This window comes from Trachypithecus francoisi, unplaced genomic scaffold (genome assembly GCF_009764315.1).
Source record: "Trachypithecus francoisi isolate TF-2019V2 unplaced genomic scaffold, Tfra_2.0 Lachesis_group8, whole genome shotgun sequence".
NCBI lineage: Eukaryota > Metazoa > Chordata > Mammalia > Primates > Cercopithecidae > Trachypithecus > Trachypithecus francoisi.
In genome coordinates, this window is record NW_022681473.1 from 31670297 (window position 1) to 31689937 (window position 19641).

The 19641-nt window shown below is 36.5% G+C and overlaps 1 protein-coding gene across 2 annotated transcripts in view; it reads left to right on the forward strand.

Moving 5' to 3' along the window:
* The window catches only part of CSTF3 (cleavage stimulation factor subunit 3), an 80155-nt gene that overhangs the window by 13511 nt on the left and 47003 nt on the right, over positions 1–19641 (forward strand). For both annotated transcript variants that reach the window (XR_004436117.1, XM_033206869.1), the window contains exons 2-3: positions 7595–7696; positions 7819–7914. Coding sequence is in view for 1 of the 2 variants with exons in the window: in XM_033206869.1 (XP_033062760.1) it covers positions 7595–7696; positions 7819–7914 (198 nt within the window). In the remaining variant the exon portion in view is untranslated. The remainder of the gene's footprint in view (positions 1–7594; positions 7697–7818; positions 7915–19641) is intronic.

A 19641-nucleotide genomic window follows, 5' to 3' on the forward strand; every position in this document is an offset into this window, starting at 1 on the left:
GTTACCAGCAGCACTCATCACTCATGTAGTGAGTTGGCCTCTAGAGCTTGTTATTTGATGTATTAAGTATATATTACTATAAAAAAAACTTTGGAGCAAGGAGCTGTGGTGCATGCCTGTAGTCCCAGCTACATGGGAGGCTGAGGCAGGAGGATCACTGGAGCCCAGGAGCTGTAGATCAGCAATGTAGAGAGAGCCTGTCTCTTAAAACACACACACACACACACACACACACACACACAAAAACTGCAACGATACACATATACACACAAACTTTTTCCTTGGAAATCCCTCAGAATTTATGTATTTACGAATATTATTCTGAGAAAAGGCTCGTAGGTTTCACTAGACTGCAGAAGGGTTTTGTGGCACCAAAGGAGCAACTAGAGAGCCATAGTGTTTTTTTGGGTGGGTTGGGGGGGTTGTTTGTTTGTTTTGTTTGGAGACGGAGTCTCACTCTGTCACCCAGGCTGGAGTGCTGTGGTGCCATCTCTCCTCACTGCAACCTCTGCCTCCCAGGTTCAAGCGATTCTCACACTTCAGCCTTCTGAGTATCTGAGACTACAGGCGCGTACCACCACACCCTGTTAATTTTTGTATTTTTAGTAGAGACAGGGTGTCAGCATGTTGATCAGGCTGGTCTTGAATTCCTGACCTGAACTGATCCACCTACCTTAGCCTCCCATAATGCTGGGATTACAGGTGTGAGCCACTGTGCCGGATGAGCCATGATTTTCAACTACGACTGCTACACGTTAGAATTACTTGAAAAGTTTTAAAAAATTTTTTTTTTTTTTTTTTTTTTTTGAGACGGAGTCTGGCTCTGTCGCCCAGGCTGGAGTGCGGTGGCCGGATCTCAGCTCACTGCAAGCTCCGCCTCCCAGGTTCACGCCATTCTCCTGCCTCCGCCTCCCAAGTAGCTGGGACTACAGGCGCCCGCCTCGTCGCCCAGCTAGTTTTTTGTATTCTTTAGTAGAGACGGGGTTTCACCGTATTAGCCAGGATGGTCTCAATCTCCTGACCTTGTGATCCGCCCGTCTCGGCCTCCCAAAGTGCTGGGATTACAGGCTTGAGCCACTGTGCCCGGCCTAAAAATTTTTTGATAGTATGTACATTCCTAGAGATTCAGGTTTAGTTGAGTGAGGGTGAGGCTTGAACATCTTAAACATTTTAAAATCTCCTTCCCTTAGATAATTCTAATGCAGAGCCAGGATTGAGAATCACTAAAGGGGTGGCTCATTTGATGTATTGAGGAGACACGTATATGTCTTACTGTGATATGCTTGGTCGGATATCAGATTCTATCTTGTGAGTTTCTCTCTTTTACAGATTATATGGTATAGCTTACCTGATTTGGTAGGTTAATTTCAGCAAGTGGGTCTTGAGCTCCAGAATACCTGTGAACACTAAAGTAATTTAAATAGCTCTCTAAATGTAAAATTGACCTTACTACCAAGAGTAAAAACAATTATAGCAATAAACCTTGGCAGTGATTCTGCTTGTCTACAATCCTTTCCCTCTTTCAGAGGGCAAAAATCACAAATCTTAATACCAAGAGAAAAAATGACCATATATTTTAGTATACACATTTGAGATTATATCAGGTTTATTCTTCAGTGATACTGAAAGGCTAAAAGAAATTGACAACTCATACCTTGTAGGATTCTTTGTCTACCCCATCCCCTGGCATTTTTCCAAAGCAAATCCATGATTCAGAGTGATTTTGGGTGTTTGTTATCACTGATTACCTAAAACAGTTCAAGTATAGATGAACTGTTTTTTGGTTCCCATATCAGTTTTACTTCTTAGTTAATTGTTATCATTTTATAGTCGGTATCTCAGGACTGAAATTCTAGTTTACGTAAAATTTCTTTCTTTCTTTCTTTTTTTTTTTTTTGAGATTACGTCTTGCTCTATTGCCCAGGCTGGAGTGCAGTGGTGTGATCTCGGCTCACTGCAACCTCTGCCTCCCGGTTTCAAGCGATTCTCTTGCCTCAGCCTCCCGAGTATCTGGGACTATAGGCACGCACCACCATGCCTGGCTAATTTTTGTATTTTAGAGATGGGGTTTTGCTATGTTAGCCAGGCTGGTCTCGAACTCCTGACCTCGTGATCCGCCCCCCTCGGGCTCCCAAAGTGCTGGGATTACAGGCATGAGCCACCAAGCCTGGCCTCTTTCTTTTCTTTTACAGTGTCTTGCCCTCACCCAGGCTGGAGTGCAATGGCGCAGTCTTAACTCACTGCAACCTTGAACTCCTGGGCTCAAGAGATCTTCCTGCTTCAGCTTCCCGAGTAGCTAGGACTACAGGTGCCTGCCACCATGCCTGGCTAAGTTATTTTTGTTTTGTTTTGTTTTGTTTTGGTAGAGACAGAGTCTCACTGTGTTGCCCAGGCTGGTCTTGAACTTCTGGCCTCAAACAGTCCTCCTGCTTCAGCCTCTGTAGTAGCTAGGGCTGCAGGCACACAACACCACGCCTGGCTAATTTTTAAATTTTTTGTAGAGACAAGGGTCTCACTGTGTTGCTCAGCTGCTCTTGAACTTCTGGCCTCAAGTGGTCCTCATGCCTTGGCCTCTCAAAGTGCTGGGATTACAGGCATGAGCTACCATGCCTGGCCTAAACTTTCTTTTAATTTTTTTTATTTTCAAGAAGTAAACCGTTTGAAAGAATTCTTTATTTTATTGTGTATCCCAAGGGCCACTACAATGTGTGACACATACTAGGCCCTGAGTGAATATTTCACAGGTGAATTTAAGAAAAAGTCAAACAAACCAGAAGGGTATATGGAAGAGTAAGTGTATGTGTTGTTTGCATGTCTCCCTGCTCAGCATCACTTTTTGTTTTCCGTGTGGCTACCTGCCATGCCTTGTTTTTTTTTTTTTAAGCGACTACAAATTCCATAATTTATTTAACTGGTCCTTTTGTGTATATATATATTTATTTAATTTTAACAAATAGAGACGGGGTTTTGTTCTGTTACCCAGGGTAGAGTGCAGTGGGGTGATTATAGCTCACTGCAGCCTTGAACTCCTGGGGTCAAGTGATCTTTCCACCTTAGCCTCTTGAGTAGCTGGGACTACAGGCATGCACCACCTATCTGGCTATATGTAGTTATTTAATTTATTTTCAGTCTTATGTAACTACAATCTAGTAGCTGACTCTCATTATATATCTTTGTGTACATGTGCAGTAGGGTGTTACTAGAAGTGGAATTCAGAATTAGACATTTATATTAAACATTAATCAGTTTCTTTCTTTCTTTTTTTTTTTTTTTTTTTTGAGACAGAGTCTTGCTCTGTTACCCAGGCTGGAGTGGGATGCAGTGGCGTGATCTTGGCTCACTGCAATCTCTGCCGTCCGGCTTCAAGCAATTCTCCTGTCTCAGCCTCCCGAGTAGCTGGGACTACAGGTGTGTGCCACCACTCCCGGCTAATTTTTGTATTTTTAGTAGAGGCAGGATTTCACCATATTGGTTGGGCTGATCTCTAACTCCCGACCTCAGGTGATCCACCTGCCTCAGCCTCCCAAAGTGCTGGGATTTCAGGCATGAGCCACCGCGCCTGGCCACATTGATAAGTTTCTACTTGCCCTTGCTAACAATATGAGAATATTTTTTGCTGCTTACCCTCACCAGTGCAATTTAATTATAAGATGTTAGATCTCTATTTTCTGGTTTATATTTGCATTTCTTTTTTTCTTTTTTCCTTTTTTTTTTTTTTTTTTTTTTGAGACAGAGTCTCGCTCTGTCGACCAGGCTGGAGTGCAGTGGCGCCATCTCGGCTCACTGTAAACTCCGCCTCCCAGGTTCACGCCATTCTCTTGCCTCGCCATTCTCTTGCCTCAACCTCCTAAGTAGCATGGGACTACAGGCGCCCGCCACCACACCCGGCTAATTTTTTGTATTTTTTAGTGGAGACAGGGTGTCACCGTGTTAGCCAGGATAGTCTCGCTTTCCTGACCTAGTGATCCGCCTGCCTAAGCCTCCCTCAGTGCTGGGATTACAGGCATGAGCCACCGTGCCCGCCCAATATTTGCATTTCTTTTGAGTCTTTAAAAAGTTAATTATAAACTATTCGTATGCTTTGCCCATTTTTTGTTTTAAGTTTTTATTAAAAAAATTTTTTTTGACACAGAGTCTCGCCCTATCACCTAGGTTGGAGTGTAGTGGTGTGATCATGGCTCACCCTCCAGGGCTCAGGTGATCCTCCCACTTCAGCCTCCCAAGTAGGTGGGACCATAGGTGCATGTCACCATGCCCCACTAATTCTTTGTATTTTTTGTAGAGATGAGGTTTCGCCATATTGCCGAGGTTAGTCTCAAACTCCTCGGCTCAAGCAATCCTCCTACCCACTCCCAACCCCAAAGTGCTGAGATTTCAGGTGTGAGCCTCTGCATCCGGCTGCATTTTCTTTTTGAACCACTGGTGGTTTATTGATTGTGCTTTTAATTTAGTATTTTTGTCATATGTTGGAGGTTTTTTTATGTTTGTCTTTTTTATTTTGGTACTTTTCTCATGTGCAAATTTTAACTTACCATGTAAATTTACTCTTTAAAGACTTTTTTTTTTTTTTTTTTTTTAAAGACAGGGTCTGGCTCTGTCGCCCAGGCCAGAGTGCAGTGGCGGCAATCTCAGTTCACTGCAACTTCTCCCTCCCGGGCTCAAGCGATCCTCCCACCTCAGCTTCCCAAGTACGTGGGACTACAGGTGTGTGGCACACGCCTGGCTATTTTTTTGTATTTGGGTAGAGACGGGGTTCTGCTGTGTTGCCCAGGCTGGTCCAGAAGAACTCCTGAGCTCAAGGAATCCTCCCGCCTTGGCCTCCCAAAAAGCTTCTGAAGAGCCTTTCCTATGCAAAAATACATTTCACCATATTCTGCTCTAGTTCTCTCTTATGTTTCTGTTTTTAACATTTAAGTCTTTGATCTCTCAAGTTTATTTTGGCAGAAAGAGTAAAGTAGAAATTCAACTTTATTTTGATAAAATTGATTTCACAGTTATTCTAACAGATGACTGTACAGTTATTTTGAAACCATTTATTGAATAATTCACCGTTCTGATTTGAAAATGCCACCTTTATTATTTGCTGATTTTCCATTTGCTGTTCTTTCTGAGCCTGTAGTTTCATGTATGGGTAGAGCCAGTAGTCCCTTATAAACTTTTCCAGCTTTAGTTCCTTGAGCAAGCTATTCATAAAGTTCTTATATGTTAGGAAAGCATCTTTATTTTAATTTCGAATTACAGTAGTCAACATGTCTTTTTTCTAAATAAGTGAATGCTTACCAGTGGTGCAAGCTAATTTATTCCAAAGAAAAGAGTTTATTTCTCCTAGGTAATTAAAAAATCTGAACAGATGACTTTTTAAAAACTTTTCCAAACTGGTGTTTTGACTGAATTGTTCCATGAAATACTAATTCCACTAAAAAAAATGGGGCGGGGGGTGATGGAGAAAAGTGATAGGGGCAGTGCTTCCTTCTTTATGCTTGGATATTATCAATATGTATTGCCATTTATAGATGTCAGGATGTTCTAGAAAAAAGGCAAAACAAAACGTTATATAAATTAACTTTTTTTTTTGAGACATAGTCTGGCTGTCACCCAGGCTGGAGTGCAGTGGCGCGATCTCAGCTAACTGCAAGCTCCGCCTCTTGAGTTCACGCTGTTCTCCTGCCTCAGCCTCCTGAGTGGCTGGGACTACAGGCGCCCGCCACCATGGCTGACTAATTTTTTGTGTTTTTAGTAGTGATGGGGTTTCACTATGTTAGCCAGGACGGTCTCGATCTCCTGACCTTGTGATCTTCCCGCCTTGGCCTCCCAAAGTGCTGTGTGGCTCTGTCACCCAGACTGGAGTGCAGTGGCACTGTCTCACTCATGGCACTGTCTCACTCTGCCTCCTGGATTCAAGCAATTCTTGTGCCTCAGCCTTCCAGTTAGCAGGGATTATAGGCACACACCACCACGCCCAGCTAATTTTTCTGTTTTTAGTAGAGACAGGGTTTCACCGTATCGGCCAGGCTGTTCTTGAACTCCTGGCCTCAGGTGATCTGCCTGCCTCGGCCTCCCAAAGTGCTGGGATTGTAGACGTGAGCCACCACACCTGGCCTGTATAAATTAACATTTATCTGGCTTATTTGAGCATCCCTTTTTGTGGTACACAGTAGTATTCTGAACAGCAATTTGAGAATTAATACTTTTATTTTTGCTTCAAGTGCTGGCTACTATTTTAGGCATTTTTTAAAAAAAATTAAATTTCTATAATAAAAGTGAAACTATTTTACCAAAGGATTTGGGGAATACTGAAAGAAAAGGGAGAAAAAAATCAGCCTCTAATTCTACTAATCTTCCAAGGATGACCAGTCTAAGCATTTGAATATATTTAAAAAATCTCTTTAATTGCAGATTTCTTTTATAGTTTTCATTGTGTTGTATATACAGTTGTGAATTGTGTTTTTAAAATTTCTTTACATCAAAATAAGATTTCCATGTTATTTCACGCATTTTCTTTGTGGTGCAGGATGAATGCTTTGACAGCAGTGTTTCTCAAAGTTGGTCCAGGAACCCCAAGGGTTCCTAAGGACTCTCAGAGGATCTGTGAGTTCAACCTGTCTCATAATAAGTCTAAGACATTATTTGCCCTTTTTCATTCCTAATCTCTCACGGGGATACAGTGGAATTTTTCAGTATCTTTATGATCTGACAGGGCAGCAGATTGAATGCAGAAGCAGATGTGAAAATCCAGCTGCCTTTTAAAAAGTTGAACATTGAATGGATTTGTAAATATGTAAAAAGTGACATTCTTATTACTGAATTTTAAGTTATTTTTTATAAAGAAAAAATAACATCAAAAGTTTTCTTTGTAAATCAATCGATATTTAAATTTGTTTTAATTTCTAATATAGTAAATATTGATAAAACCCACATAAAAGCTCTTTGTGGTTCTTAATTTTTAAGAGTGTAGAGGGGTCCTGAGACCATAAAGTTTGAGAACTGCTGTTTTATAGTATTTAATACAAAAATAAGTTTATTTGAATAAAAAAATTTGATCACTAGGTTTTATTATCTTCATGCAAGTTACTTCTGATTACAAATACAATCGTCCCTCAGTATCTGTAGGGGATTGTTGCCAGGACAACCACTTAGATACCAGAGTCCGTATATGCTCGTGTCTCTTATATAAAATAATGTATTTTCATATAGCTTACATATGTCCTCCCAAATACTTAAATCATCTCTAGATTATTTATAATAACATCATATAATACAAATACCATTTAAATAGTTGTTATACTGTGTTGTTTAGGAAATAATGATAAATAAAAAGGCTGTACATGTTTAGTATAGACACTGCTGTCTTTTTTTTTTTTCCCCCTCTGAGTATTTTCAGTCCACCCTTGGTTGAATCTAAGGATGCGGAACCCACAGATAAGGAAGGACGATTGTACACAGAGGTTCTAGAAAACACACTTTTCTTTTATAAGAGGATTTTTTATGCTTTGTAATGTGACATTGCATCTGAGGACTATATTGTTCATGAATTAAGTTAGGCATGAGATTTTTAAAACAGTAACTTTAGTTCACTGTTGTTTTTTTCCCCCAGGCAGCTGAGTATGTCCCAGAGAAGGTGAAGAAAGCGGAAAAGAAATTAGAAGAGAATCCATATGACCTTGATGCTTGGAGCATTCTCATTCGAGAGGCACAGGTTTAGTGATATAGGATTACATTTCCTTCTCTATGGGTCCAATCACACTACTTGGTTCTGCAGTGAATAATATTTTCATAATCCTAACATTGTAAATGCTGTTTATTGGTTTTCAATTTTAGAATCAACCTATAGACAAAGCACGGAAGACTTATGAACGCCTTGTTGCCCAGTTCCCCAGTTCTGGCAGATTCTGGAAACTGTACATTGAAGCAGAGGTTACTATTTTATTTTATTTTTTCTTAATATCAGCATCTGATGGGAATTGCAGCATACACTGTAGTGATAGAAAACAAATTAGGAACATAGCTAATTAGGACAAGGAGGATTTAAATGTGTCTTACTTTTATTTTGTAAAATAGGTATAAAGGAGTAATTAAAATGAATTTTTGAAATTTGGGTCTTTTACAAGCTGATGATTGTTGCATTTTGGAGTTGCAACAACATTAAAACAGTTTCAATGGTATTGGAGTGCTTTAGCCTTTTATTTACTTGTCATGTGTCAATTTATTGCCTCCTGTGTCATTTATTTAGAACTCATTTTTCTTTTTATTCCTACTTACAAACTAATATGGATGAGAGTATATGAAAATACAGAAATGTTAACTTAGTTTTTCATAGAGTATTTTGAGTGTCTGGTGAAATGAAACATTTTAAGAGAATAATTACTTCACATTTTAATTTTGTGAAAATGCATGGTTTATCAATGTAAGCACTTCAATAATTTTACAATTTTTCTGTAAGATAGTTTATATTATGCAAGAATAAGCTAATGTGATTCAAACCTATTTAATAATCCTATTTAATCTTAATTTTACCCAATGATGCTTTGCTTTTTTTTTCTTGCTTTTTATATCTTGAAATTTGAACCCAGGCATGTATATTTTAAAGAGTCAGGACCCCATTCATGATTATGGTTAGGAGGAAAATGTTAACTTTTGAAGACTGGAATTAGTAGTAAAAATGATAATAAAAGTTTTAATGTGTCAATAACAGTTGGCACCAAGTAATCATTTTCAGGTTATTAATATAAATTAATGGGATGGAAGGGGTAAGATGTAAATAACTGATATTCACATTAAGCTGAAAATTATATGCATTTCTTTTTGTAACTTATAATACGCAGTACTCTTAATATTAATTTTGTGATACAGATTCTCAGCATAATCAAGTACACTGCAGCCTCAACATAACATTTTCTGCTGTACCTGAAATTTGATAATATTTAGGTCTGTTTTGGACCTATTCAAAGGGCTTTGGTCATCAGCAGTACTGAATATACTTCAGCACAACACAGTGTCATCTGTGATGTGTCCTCAGAATGGACCCAGCCAATAGCAGGTTTAAATAGAGGCTACAGTGTACTCATTGTATTTGTGCTATAGTTTAGATTGCATTACTTGGTTGGGAGGGAAATTACTGGGTAATAGCAGGAACATTGTGTGTGTTTTATTTTTGTGTGTGTGGTTGTGTATGTGGTTTGTGTGTTTGTGTGTTTGTATGTATGAGAGAGATTGTGCCTTATGTGGAGTCTGGTAGTTTTGGCCCATGACCATATCCTTAAAGTTTCCTCACCTATCCTCTGGGACCATTTCTTTCCTTAATATATTTAAATCACCAAAGTAGGTTGGCACAAAACAGGTGAGGCCTGTCTGAAATATGCTGAAGCCTGTGCTGCTTTGTATTAACTCATTAAAACAAGGAACCTGGAACACCTGCACCTGGTCTGCATTCTAGTCTGGCTTTACAAACACATTAGACTTAAATTCAAACACACCAGAAATGAACATAATTGATATATAATTGTTTTTGTATAATGAAGTAGAACTTTGAGTTTTTGAAATTTCCTTGTTTCTCAATTATTCAGGCGTTATTCATGCGTTTTATTATAGCATAAGTTAAACTGAAATAGGCAGTTAGATACTCCATTCTTTAACTCTGAACACAATGGGTTTGTTTCTGCAATTTCCTAGCTGTAAGTTACAAACGGCATCCTTAAAAAAGTTTCAGGAAGACCAGATGTTATTCCAAGGGGCTGAAAGTTGTCTACGTAACAGGCTTAATTCATACAATGAAATGAAGAGCTGCTAGCAAGTTGCCTGATTTATGTAGTTGGTACTATTTGCAGTTACTTCACACACGCACAAACATACACACACGCACAAATAGGTATATATAATGTATTAAAAACATGGTAAATAATATTTATGTATATTTTTAAAAATTTATATTTTTGGTTTAGAAATTAAGGTTTTCAATTGAATACTGGTTTTAGAAATGCATATTCTGAGCTGTGTTTTTCTCTTTCCTGGTTTGCTCTTTATTTTTTATATTCACATTTTATATTTTTGTTTAGCCTATGAGAGGCTAAAGTTTTCTTTTGATCATATCACTCAGTGTGGCCATTAATATTTCTGGAGAAGACACATAACTTATTTATAATACTTTTTAAAAATCCAAAGTGATAATAAGAATGTTTTTACGTTGAAAGTAATACTTAAGTGTTTACATAACATTCTGTATGCACTCAAGAAAATAAAGTTTTGTTAATACATTTGTTGTAACTCAGTACTTCATGGTGGGAAAATTGTAATGTTCATTTCTTTATATTCAGCTAAACCAACTTGTGTGACTCCAAATACATTTTTTTAATAGAAAATGCATACATCTTTAGTAACAGAAGATGATTTGCTTCCCCAGAGAAACTCCTTGCAAATCCTATTAAAGTACAAAATGTCAAAGGAAAAAAGTATTAAACTTTTTTAAAAAATTTGAAACATCAGTTGGAAATGAGAGCATATTAATTACTTAGAAAAAAATTTGATGATGCTACTATATGAGCCAGTGTATCAGATTTACTCATAACTGAGAGTTGAGCAGTATCTATTTAGCTATGTAAAATTTGGATTTAAAATGTTATCCTTAATTTGTCACATGCTTTCATTTTTTTTTTGCTGTAACATGGAAATTGTTGCAGGTAAAATTCTCTTGCTCTAGTGAACGGCATTTAGGACAAACTTCTGTGTATTCTTAATATATAATTTCAAAAACTAGGCCAAATTACTTTGGTGTTATATATAATACATAGGAGATAACATTTTGCCTCCACTCCCTGAAATGTATTGTTCTACTCTTTACTCCAAAACTGTTACGTCACGATTTTACAATATTATTTATTATAAGATGAGCAAGTCATTAATTGTATGACTGTTCTTAAAATGATAGTTATTGGCCGGGCACGGTGGCTCAAGCCTGTAATCCCAGCACTTTGGGAGGCCGAGACGGGTGGATCACGAGGTCAGGAGATTGAGACCATCCTGGTCTACACGGTGAAACCCCGTCTCTACTAAAAAATACAAAAAACTAGCCGGGCGAGGTGGCGGGCGCCTGTAGTCCCAGCTACTCGGGAGGCTGAGGCAGGAGAATGGCGTAAACCCGGGAGGCGGAGCTTGCAGTGAGCCGAGATCGTGCCACTGCACTCCAGCCTGGGCGACAGAGCCAGACTCCGTCTCAAAAAAAAAAAAAAAAAAGATAGTTATCAAGTATAAAGTTTAAATATCAGTATGATATGAAACTACTTTTGTGACTTCTTAGTTTTAAATAAAGGAAACATTTAAATATGTCTCCAGCTATTTGATTGGATAAGGATATCTTAAATGCAGTTTAGTATATTTTTGGATTTAATAAATGAGAGGTTTTAAACACTCAAGTGGAATGCCCCAGTCAGAGCCTCAGTGCTCTTTAAAGAACTACTTTTTACAATGATCAAAAAGGTCACTAAATAATCACAAAATTGAGAAAATCTACAGAATTTTGACATACTCTTTTAAATTGTTCTCCCCTACCCAGCCTGTGGTTTCTGTAGCTTTTCATGTAATTAGGTGATGAGTGACAACATGTAAGCTACAATATCTTATTGTTAGAGAAGTAATTTGTTTTGAATTGGGCCACATTCATAAGGAATTTTTTTACTGAAGGATGTTTTTTGGTGGCTGAAGGAGAAATGAAGAAGGTAATGCTGCTGGTAATAGCAACAATGTATCTTGCTGTCTGTGAAAGCTGTATTTCTTTAATAAAAGCATATAGAGAATTGATTGTTTTTTTATTTAAAATTTTTACAAAAGATGAATTCTTTTCTCTATACTTGGTTTTTCCTTCCTTATAAATAATGGGTTGTGTAGCATACATTTCAGTTTTTCAAAATGACCTTTCTTCTTGGAAAATGGAAGTGAACTCAGGATGCAACATGAGTGACCTAAATTGAAATAAACTTTTCCATTGTTGATACTGTTTTTAATACCTTTACATAGCAGTTCAAATTACTGTATTATAATGTTTTCTTTCTGTTGAGCAATGTGATTTTAAAATGCAGATACAGTTACTGCATTATGTAGATTATGGTGATTTCTATACTTCAGCTTGCAGCCTTTTTACAAAAAAAAAAATCTGTACTCTTTTCTTATAGATCTACACTTTTCCTGTTTGTAATAAATGTTGGTCCATGTCTGTGTGATTATTCAGATTTTTACTTTAAAAACTCCATATGCTTTTTTATCTAGTTTCTTAGATGCATATATAAATGTAGAATAGAGATGTAAAAGAAAAAAGTACTTGTAAACCCAGAACTGAGTGATAATAATCTGAAAGTGCTTTGAATAAAGTACTGTTTGATAAGCAAAGGAAATATTTGCATGTTGACTATAATAAGTAGTAAACTATTTTAGGTTTTATTGGATTATCTGATTCTATACCTTTTCCCTATCCATTATTATAACAGAGCTGTTTAGGTGCTGTCACTTCTACTAACATGGTCTATACATTTTCCCTTGGGACTTTTTTCTCAGCCAAAGCAACTATTTGCAAAAGGATGTAGTCACTTAGATAACGACATTTCTTTAAATGAAACCTTATATTTTCTAATCTTTATAATTTCTAGATAATTTATTCTTTTATGTGAAATGTAGCCGTTTATTTTCAAGCAAAATCTTGTTGTAATCAACCTGATTGTCTATATATTTCTCAGCTTTATAAAGCAAAACTAATCTCTACAGTCATTAGTAAACATATTGAAAATATATGATCATTTTCTTCACCCTGCAAATACTCTTATGTTTTAAACCCAGCTTTTTTATATTCTATTCTTTGGTGTAATGAGTCATGATATATTCAGAAATTGTGGAAAAAGATTTACGATAAAAAGTGCATATACATTCTAAAATTGGTGAAACAAAAAGGACTATTGGATCATACAATTTGAAGTTTTTGGGGGAGGTAGTAATGTTTTACCTAAATTTCCTGGATATTTGTGGAATAACATAATAACATATAATACCTAATACTTAGTTGTTAAAATTATTGGGTATTATAGTCGTTAGGATCATAGGGGATAATTTTGGATCAAAACTATCCCTATCCCAGAAGGTATTAAAGATACACTGCAACATAGCATCCATGAATCAACACAAACATGTAAGCCCTTCATAATATCACAGAGCTAGGAACCTCCATATTTGGAAATAAACTAATTCTAACACATGAGACTTTTTACAGTGTTGAGCAGTTTTGGTTATAACTTGAGCTCAGAGGAATCAGGTGGCAGCCGACTTTCCTTTATAAAACAAAAGGACCAGTTTAAGTCAAAAGCTCAAATATTTTCTAATGGATTGTTTGTATTTTCTTTAATGCATCAGCTTTGAAACAGCTATTCCTTTAAAATGAGTCTGGTTCAAGGCAGTTCCAGGAAATGAAGATGTCTAAAATATTACCAGTGACATCTGTAAAAAGCTGCACCTCTAAATAAATGTGGACAATGCATTTATTAGTTGTAACTAATTTATTAAACTTTTAATTTTATTACTTTAATTTTACTGAATGTTTAAACTTTTAATTTTATTATTAAACTGGTTTGCTCCTAGCAACTTGGTAGCAGAAAACAAGTAGTTGGTTTGTATAATGGCATAATAGGTTGAAATCTGTATCTAGATTTTTTCCCTCACATATCAGAATCCACAGCAGTTTGAACAAAAATTGTGAATATTTGCTTTGAATACAACTTCTTGAGAAACTCTTGAGAAACTCAGCTGCTTTTCTAAGACTCAGGAAAGCATAATGTGGGTAAGTTTTACCATTTTGTATGCTAGACCTCCAAAGAAAAATTTTCTATTTGCAAGTGTTAATTAAGCAATAGTTCTAAAGACAAGTTGACATCATTGATAAGATTCAAATGTAGTTTTGAAATAGTACATTGAACTGTAGTAAGGGTCAAAGATAACAAGATCCCAAAGCTGTTTTTAATCTTTCTAAAACTAAATCTAAATACTTCTATTCATGTAACAGAACATGTTCAATTACAGCCTTTTATTTAAATACAGCACTTCAGCTCTAGCATGTACTGTTGACATTTTAAGTCTTCCTTTGTCCCAAGATTCATATTCTGCAACTTTTCATACTGGATTTGAAGAAAAAAGAAGGTTGGCCATTTTGTTATGATGGTTTTCTTGGAAATTTTTTCATTCACCAGACTATGACTACTGCATATATTACATACTTGAAGTGGGCATAATGTTTTAAGTCATAAATTTTTAAAGCTGGAACATGAATTAGTTTAGCTCCCTCATTTTATATGTGAGTAAAATAAGACATTGTTATCCCTGGAGCCAAAGTTTACAAACTTCACTGCTTTAGAATCACTTGGAAAGCTTTTAAAGCATACAAGCTTCCCAGTTAGTATACCAGCAGTGCTGACTCAATCTCTAGAGGATGGACATACAGTATCTGTGTTTCTGGCAGCTGGTTTTGGCAATTGAGGCTTTGCAGGGCAGTAATTGAAACTTATTGCTGTTAGTAAATTTTGTAGTTTGCAGAATATTCCCTATACTTGCCTGGACAATAAAATGATTAGTCTCCTGGCTTGCTTTTTGTATATTATCAATCAAGTGATCTTTGAAACATCTACTATGTGCTTAGTATACTGTGACTGTTAGATTCACAGTCAGGGTTAGGGTTATGCTGTTTTAACTGTAACCGTTTTTTTTACTAACTGAATTTATTCCTGGGTTTGAAAACCGATTTTCTGGTTGCATAAACTTTTTTTAAAAAGACAGTCACATGAATGTCAGACTAAGAATCATAACCTTTAAGGACACATCTGAGCTGAAGAATGTGGCTTAAAAGAATTAACTGCAGCTAACTTGTACCCTCTGTGGAGTTTGAACAAGAATGCCACATATTGGTATTTATTTTTGGTTTGTTTAGCTAACATCCTTTTCTTTCAGTGCAACTTGAGTGTTGTACTTCTCATTCTTCTAGGTGGTGGGGAATGGGATGTTATCTCACAAATAACCAGTTATTTCTAACTTACTATAGTCAGGTTCAGTCCATTTCTGAGTTTTTCACTAGAAAGATTTGTAGTGTTTCTCAACCATTTTAAACTCATATCCTTATAAAAAATGAAAACTCAAATGCTTCCTTAATGGCTTTTGACAGTTTTAAAATCAAATTTGATGACTAAAAAGTACACCAGTGGTAATTTTAGAATGGTCTTTTCAGCTGTAATTAAGAATTTAAGTACTAATGAAATTTAGAATTACATTAGACTAAATTTTATAAAACTTAAATGTCCAAAATGGCAACACTACTCAGTATTATGGAAGTGCAGTGTCATTGGAGGGAAGATTGTCAGCAAAATAACTTTGATTCCTGTGTTTGTACATTTCTTTTAGTTCCCTCATCCACCATTTCCTTTGGTTTTGGCTATCGTGTATGAAGATAATGTTTGAATTTTTGTGCTTCCTGTATTCAGGGTATGGTATTGGGTATTAGGTGAAAAAATGCTTAAAACATTCATTATTTAGGTTATCAGAGTTGAAAATCCAATCACGAGAGATCACATGGTTTAATCTGCTTTGTATTGGTTGAATAACAAGAGCATTGCTTTTAGTGGTTACAAACTGACAGTCATTTAAGCAATTTTTGTAATCCATTTGTAACTTTATTTTGAAACTACTTTGAACTTACAAAAAAGTTGCAAGAACAATGCAGAGAACTCCCATATATATTTTACACTGCTTTTTAACATCTTGACATAAGTGCTTTACTGAATCTTTATTCTTTTCCGAACTATAGAAGATTGCATTGCATATATTATGAACTTTAATACTTTGATGTATTTCCTAATAACAAAGATTCTTACACATACACACAGTTGAGTGATGAAATTCAGGAAATTTAACATTAGCAGAATAATCTGCAGTCTGTGTTCTACTTTTGTTATGGTAATACTCTTAAATTTCTTCTGATTCATTATCTAATCCAAGGCCATTATGTAATTGTCATTCCTCTTAGTCTCCTTCAGTGTGGAACAGCCTCTCAGCCTTAGTTTGTTTTTTGGTCTTGTTTTTGAGATGGAGTCTTGCTCTGTCACCCAGGCTTGAGTGCAGTGGCGTGATCTCAGCTCACTACAACCTCAGCCTCCCAAGTAGCTGGGACAAGTGTGCTCCACACCCAACTAATGGGGTTTCACCACTTTGGCCAGGCTGGTCTCATTCCTGACCTCAGGCCTTCCGAAGTGCTGGATTACAGGCGTAAGCCACTGCACCCAGCCCTCGGCCTTAATTTGAATTTGTTTGATGCTTCATCATTAGATTTAGGTTATACGTTTTAGCTGAAAAGCCACCAAAATGGCCATGTGTCTTTAGTGTATCTCATCCAGAGGCGTAGTAATGTTCATTTGTCCCATATTGGTGATGTCAGTTTTCATGATGTGGCTCAGGTGTTGACCAGCTTGTCCACTATGTAGTTAATATTATTCCTTTGATAATTAATAGAAAAAATAATGGGGAGATAATTTGAGACTAAATATTGTATTCTCATCTAACAACTGTCCACTCCATTTAAACTCGATTGATTCTTGGTTGAATCAGTGATATTTTTCCATGGAATTATCTGGTGTTTTTCAATATGTTTATTGAGTGGAAACAGATATTCTATATTGCGTTTGAAAACTATTGGAAAGTCCTAGCTTTCCCCTCCCCACCATGATTTTTTTCATTTAAGAAGCTTAGGCCGGGCGCGGTGGCTCAAGCCTGTAATCCCAGCACTTTGGGAGGCCGAGACGGGCGGATCACGAGGTCAGGAGATCGAGACCATCCTGGCTAACACGGTGAAACCCCGTCTCTACTAAAAAAATACAAAAAATTAGCCGGGCGAGATGGCAGGCGCCTGTAGTCCCAGCTACTCGGGAGGCTGAGGCGAGAGAATGGCGTAAACCCGGGAGGCGGAGCTTGCAGTGAGCTGAGATCCGGCCACTGCACTCCAGCCTGGGCGACAGAGCGAGACTCCGTCTCAAAAAAAAAATAAATAAATAAATAAATAAATAAGAAGCTTACTAGTGAGTATAGTTAGTAAAGATAATGTTTAGGATTTTGTCAAATATAAATCATTTACTGTAAATGATGCCTGTCAATTCTGTCATAAATCATATGGGGAAGAAAACTTAAAAATTGCTACTTCAAGCATTAGGTTATATATATTATATATCTATTATCTATATATAAACTGTATGATATAGGAAATTAATATCTATATTGATTTACTTGACCAAATGGCAAATTATTTCAAATAAGAATTTAGATATTTTAAAAATAATGCCATCTTTCACTTTGTAAACAAATTAGTGAGTCAAAAAGATCATCTAGACAAATACTTGATTATGTTTGCAAATGCTACATTATTTAACATGTTAAAAGTTTTCAGTTGTGAGCAACACAAATGATGAAATTCTCAGCACTTTAAAGGAAATAGTTTCTATTAGCAATTTAAAATGTCAGATTGCTTATCCATGGGAATATTTGCTAAAAAGGTAACTTGTTCCTTTGTAAATTTGAATTTCCTGAGTTCGCAGAATAGTTAGGAGATTAGCATTTAAATAACAGGCATTCCAAGTCAAAATAACTTTGAAAAAAAGAAGTTTAATCTGTTTGGGCGCAGTTGTTCATGCCTGTAATCCTAGCATTTGGGAGGCCAAGGTGGGCATGGATTGCTTGAGCCCCAGGAGTTTGAGACCAGCCTGGGCAACATAGTAACACCTTGTCTCTAAAATACTTTTTTTTTTTCTTCAAAAACACAAAAAATTATTATTTAAGTTCAGTTTTTTATTATGGGGGTAGGGAACTACTCTGCCCTGTGCCTCAACTGCAGGGTCAGAATTTTTCTGTGTTACTGTAACAGTGGTCTGATCATATTTAGTAGTATGGGAAAGGTATGTTTAAAAATGTCTTTATTTAAAGAAATGCAATGCAGTGCAAGGAATTTGCAGGTAACTATAAGGGATATATGTAGGAATAGGAATGAAAGAACTTGAAGTCTGGGGACCCTAGGATATTCTGCTTGCAGCTTCCTTATTACTAGAACCTTAGCCAAGCAATGTAATCTTTTTTCTTTCCAACTTTTTATTATAAAAATTTTCAAACAAATTTGAAAGAATAATATATAGTCAATACCTGTACACCTCTGCATAGGCTTAATGAATGCTTTATATTTCTCTGCTTATATAAAGAGAATAGTACCGTATAAAACCACAATATCATTATTACACTTAAAAGGAACAGTAATGTTCAAATCTATTTTGATACTCAGTTCATGCTTAGATTTTTCCTCCATATGGGCTTCTAGTCATTATACTAACTGACCTAAGAAATCTAAAATACAGTATAGTTGTGGAAATAGCTATTAATACATAGTAGGTTTATAACTGACTTGTTTTTCTTTGCTCAGGAGTTTTTTGCTTTCTTCATTATTTGTCTCAGCATTAGGTCTAACAGTATTTTGGTGGGTATTTGAAAAAATGGATCATGTATAGCTACTCACAACCACATATAATTGCTTTAGTAGAATTTCAACAAACCTTTTGGAAGATTTTATGGTACAATAACTTCTGTGTAGCCAGGTTATCCTTTGTATAAAATTTTGTCTCTAAAATTCTAGTTGCTATTGTTCTCCATACTTCCATAGTTTTTTAATTTTTAGCTGTAGATACTTGGGTTTAATTTCAGAGAGTACAAAGGAATCCTGTACACAAAAGGGGCAAATCTTTGTTATTTTGGACTTCTAAGAAATTTATAAGAGCAAGTATTTTCTTTCCTCTTTGAGACAGGGTCTCACTCTGTTGCCCAGGCTGGAGTGCAGTAATGTAATCATGGCATACTGCAGCCTTGACCTGCACAGGCTCAGATGATCCTCCCACCTCAGCCTCCAGAGTAGCTGGGAATACAGGTGCACACCACCACACACGTGGCTAATTTGCATGGTGTTTTGTGGCTGTTTTTTTGTTGTTGTTGTTGTTTTGGGTAGAGACAAAAATACAAAATTTTGTATTTTTTTGTTTTGCCATGTTGCCCAGGCTGGTCTTGAACTCCTGGACTCAAACAAAGAACATATATTCTTTACCACTTTGAATATTTTTTTTACATTCCACATTATAGAGAGAGCAGTAACTTTTACATCTGTTTCTGGGTTAGCAATTAGGAGTGTTATTAAAATGGCATTTACTTAAATCAAGGCCAAAACTAAGGATTTAGGTAGAGTATATTGTTGATTGAACAGTTGTTTTCATACTTTTCAAAGATGTGTAGAAGCTTTGTAAATTAAGTTTTCTGATAGGATAAACTATATTCCCTATGATCTGTTGTTTATCTATTTTTTGAGACAAAGTCTCACTCTTGCCCAGGCTGGAGTGCAGTGGCGCAATCTTGGCTCACCACAACCTCTGCCGCCTGTGTTCAAGTGATTCTCCTGGCTCAGCCTCCCGAGTAGCTGGTATTACAGGCACCCATCACCACACCTGGCTAATTTTTGTATCTTTAGTAGAGACAGGCTTTAACCATGTTGGACAGGCTGGTCTCGAACTCTTGACCTCAGATGATCCACCCGCCTAGGCCTCCCAAAAT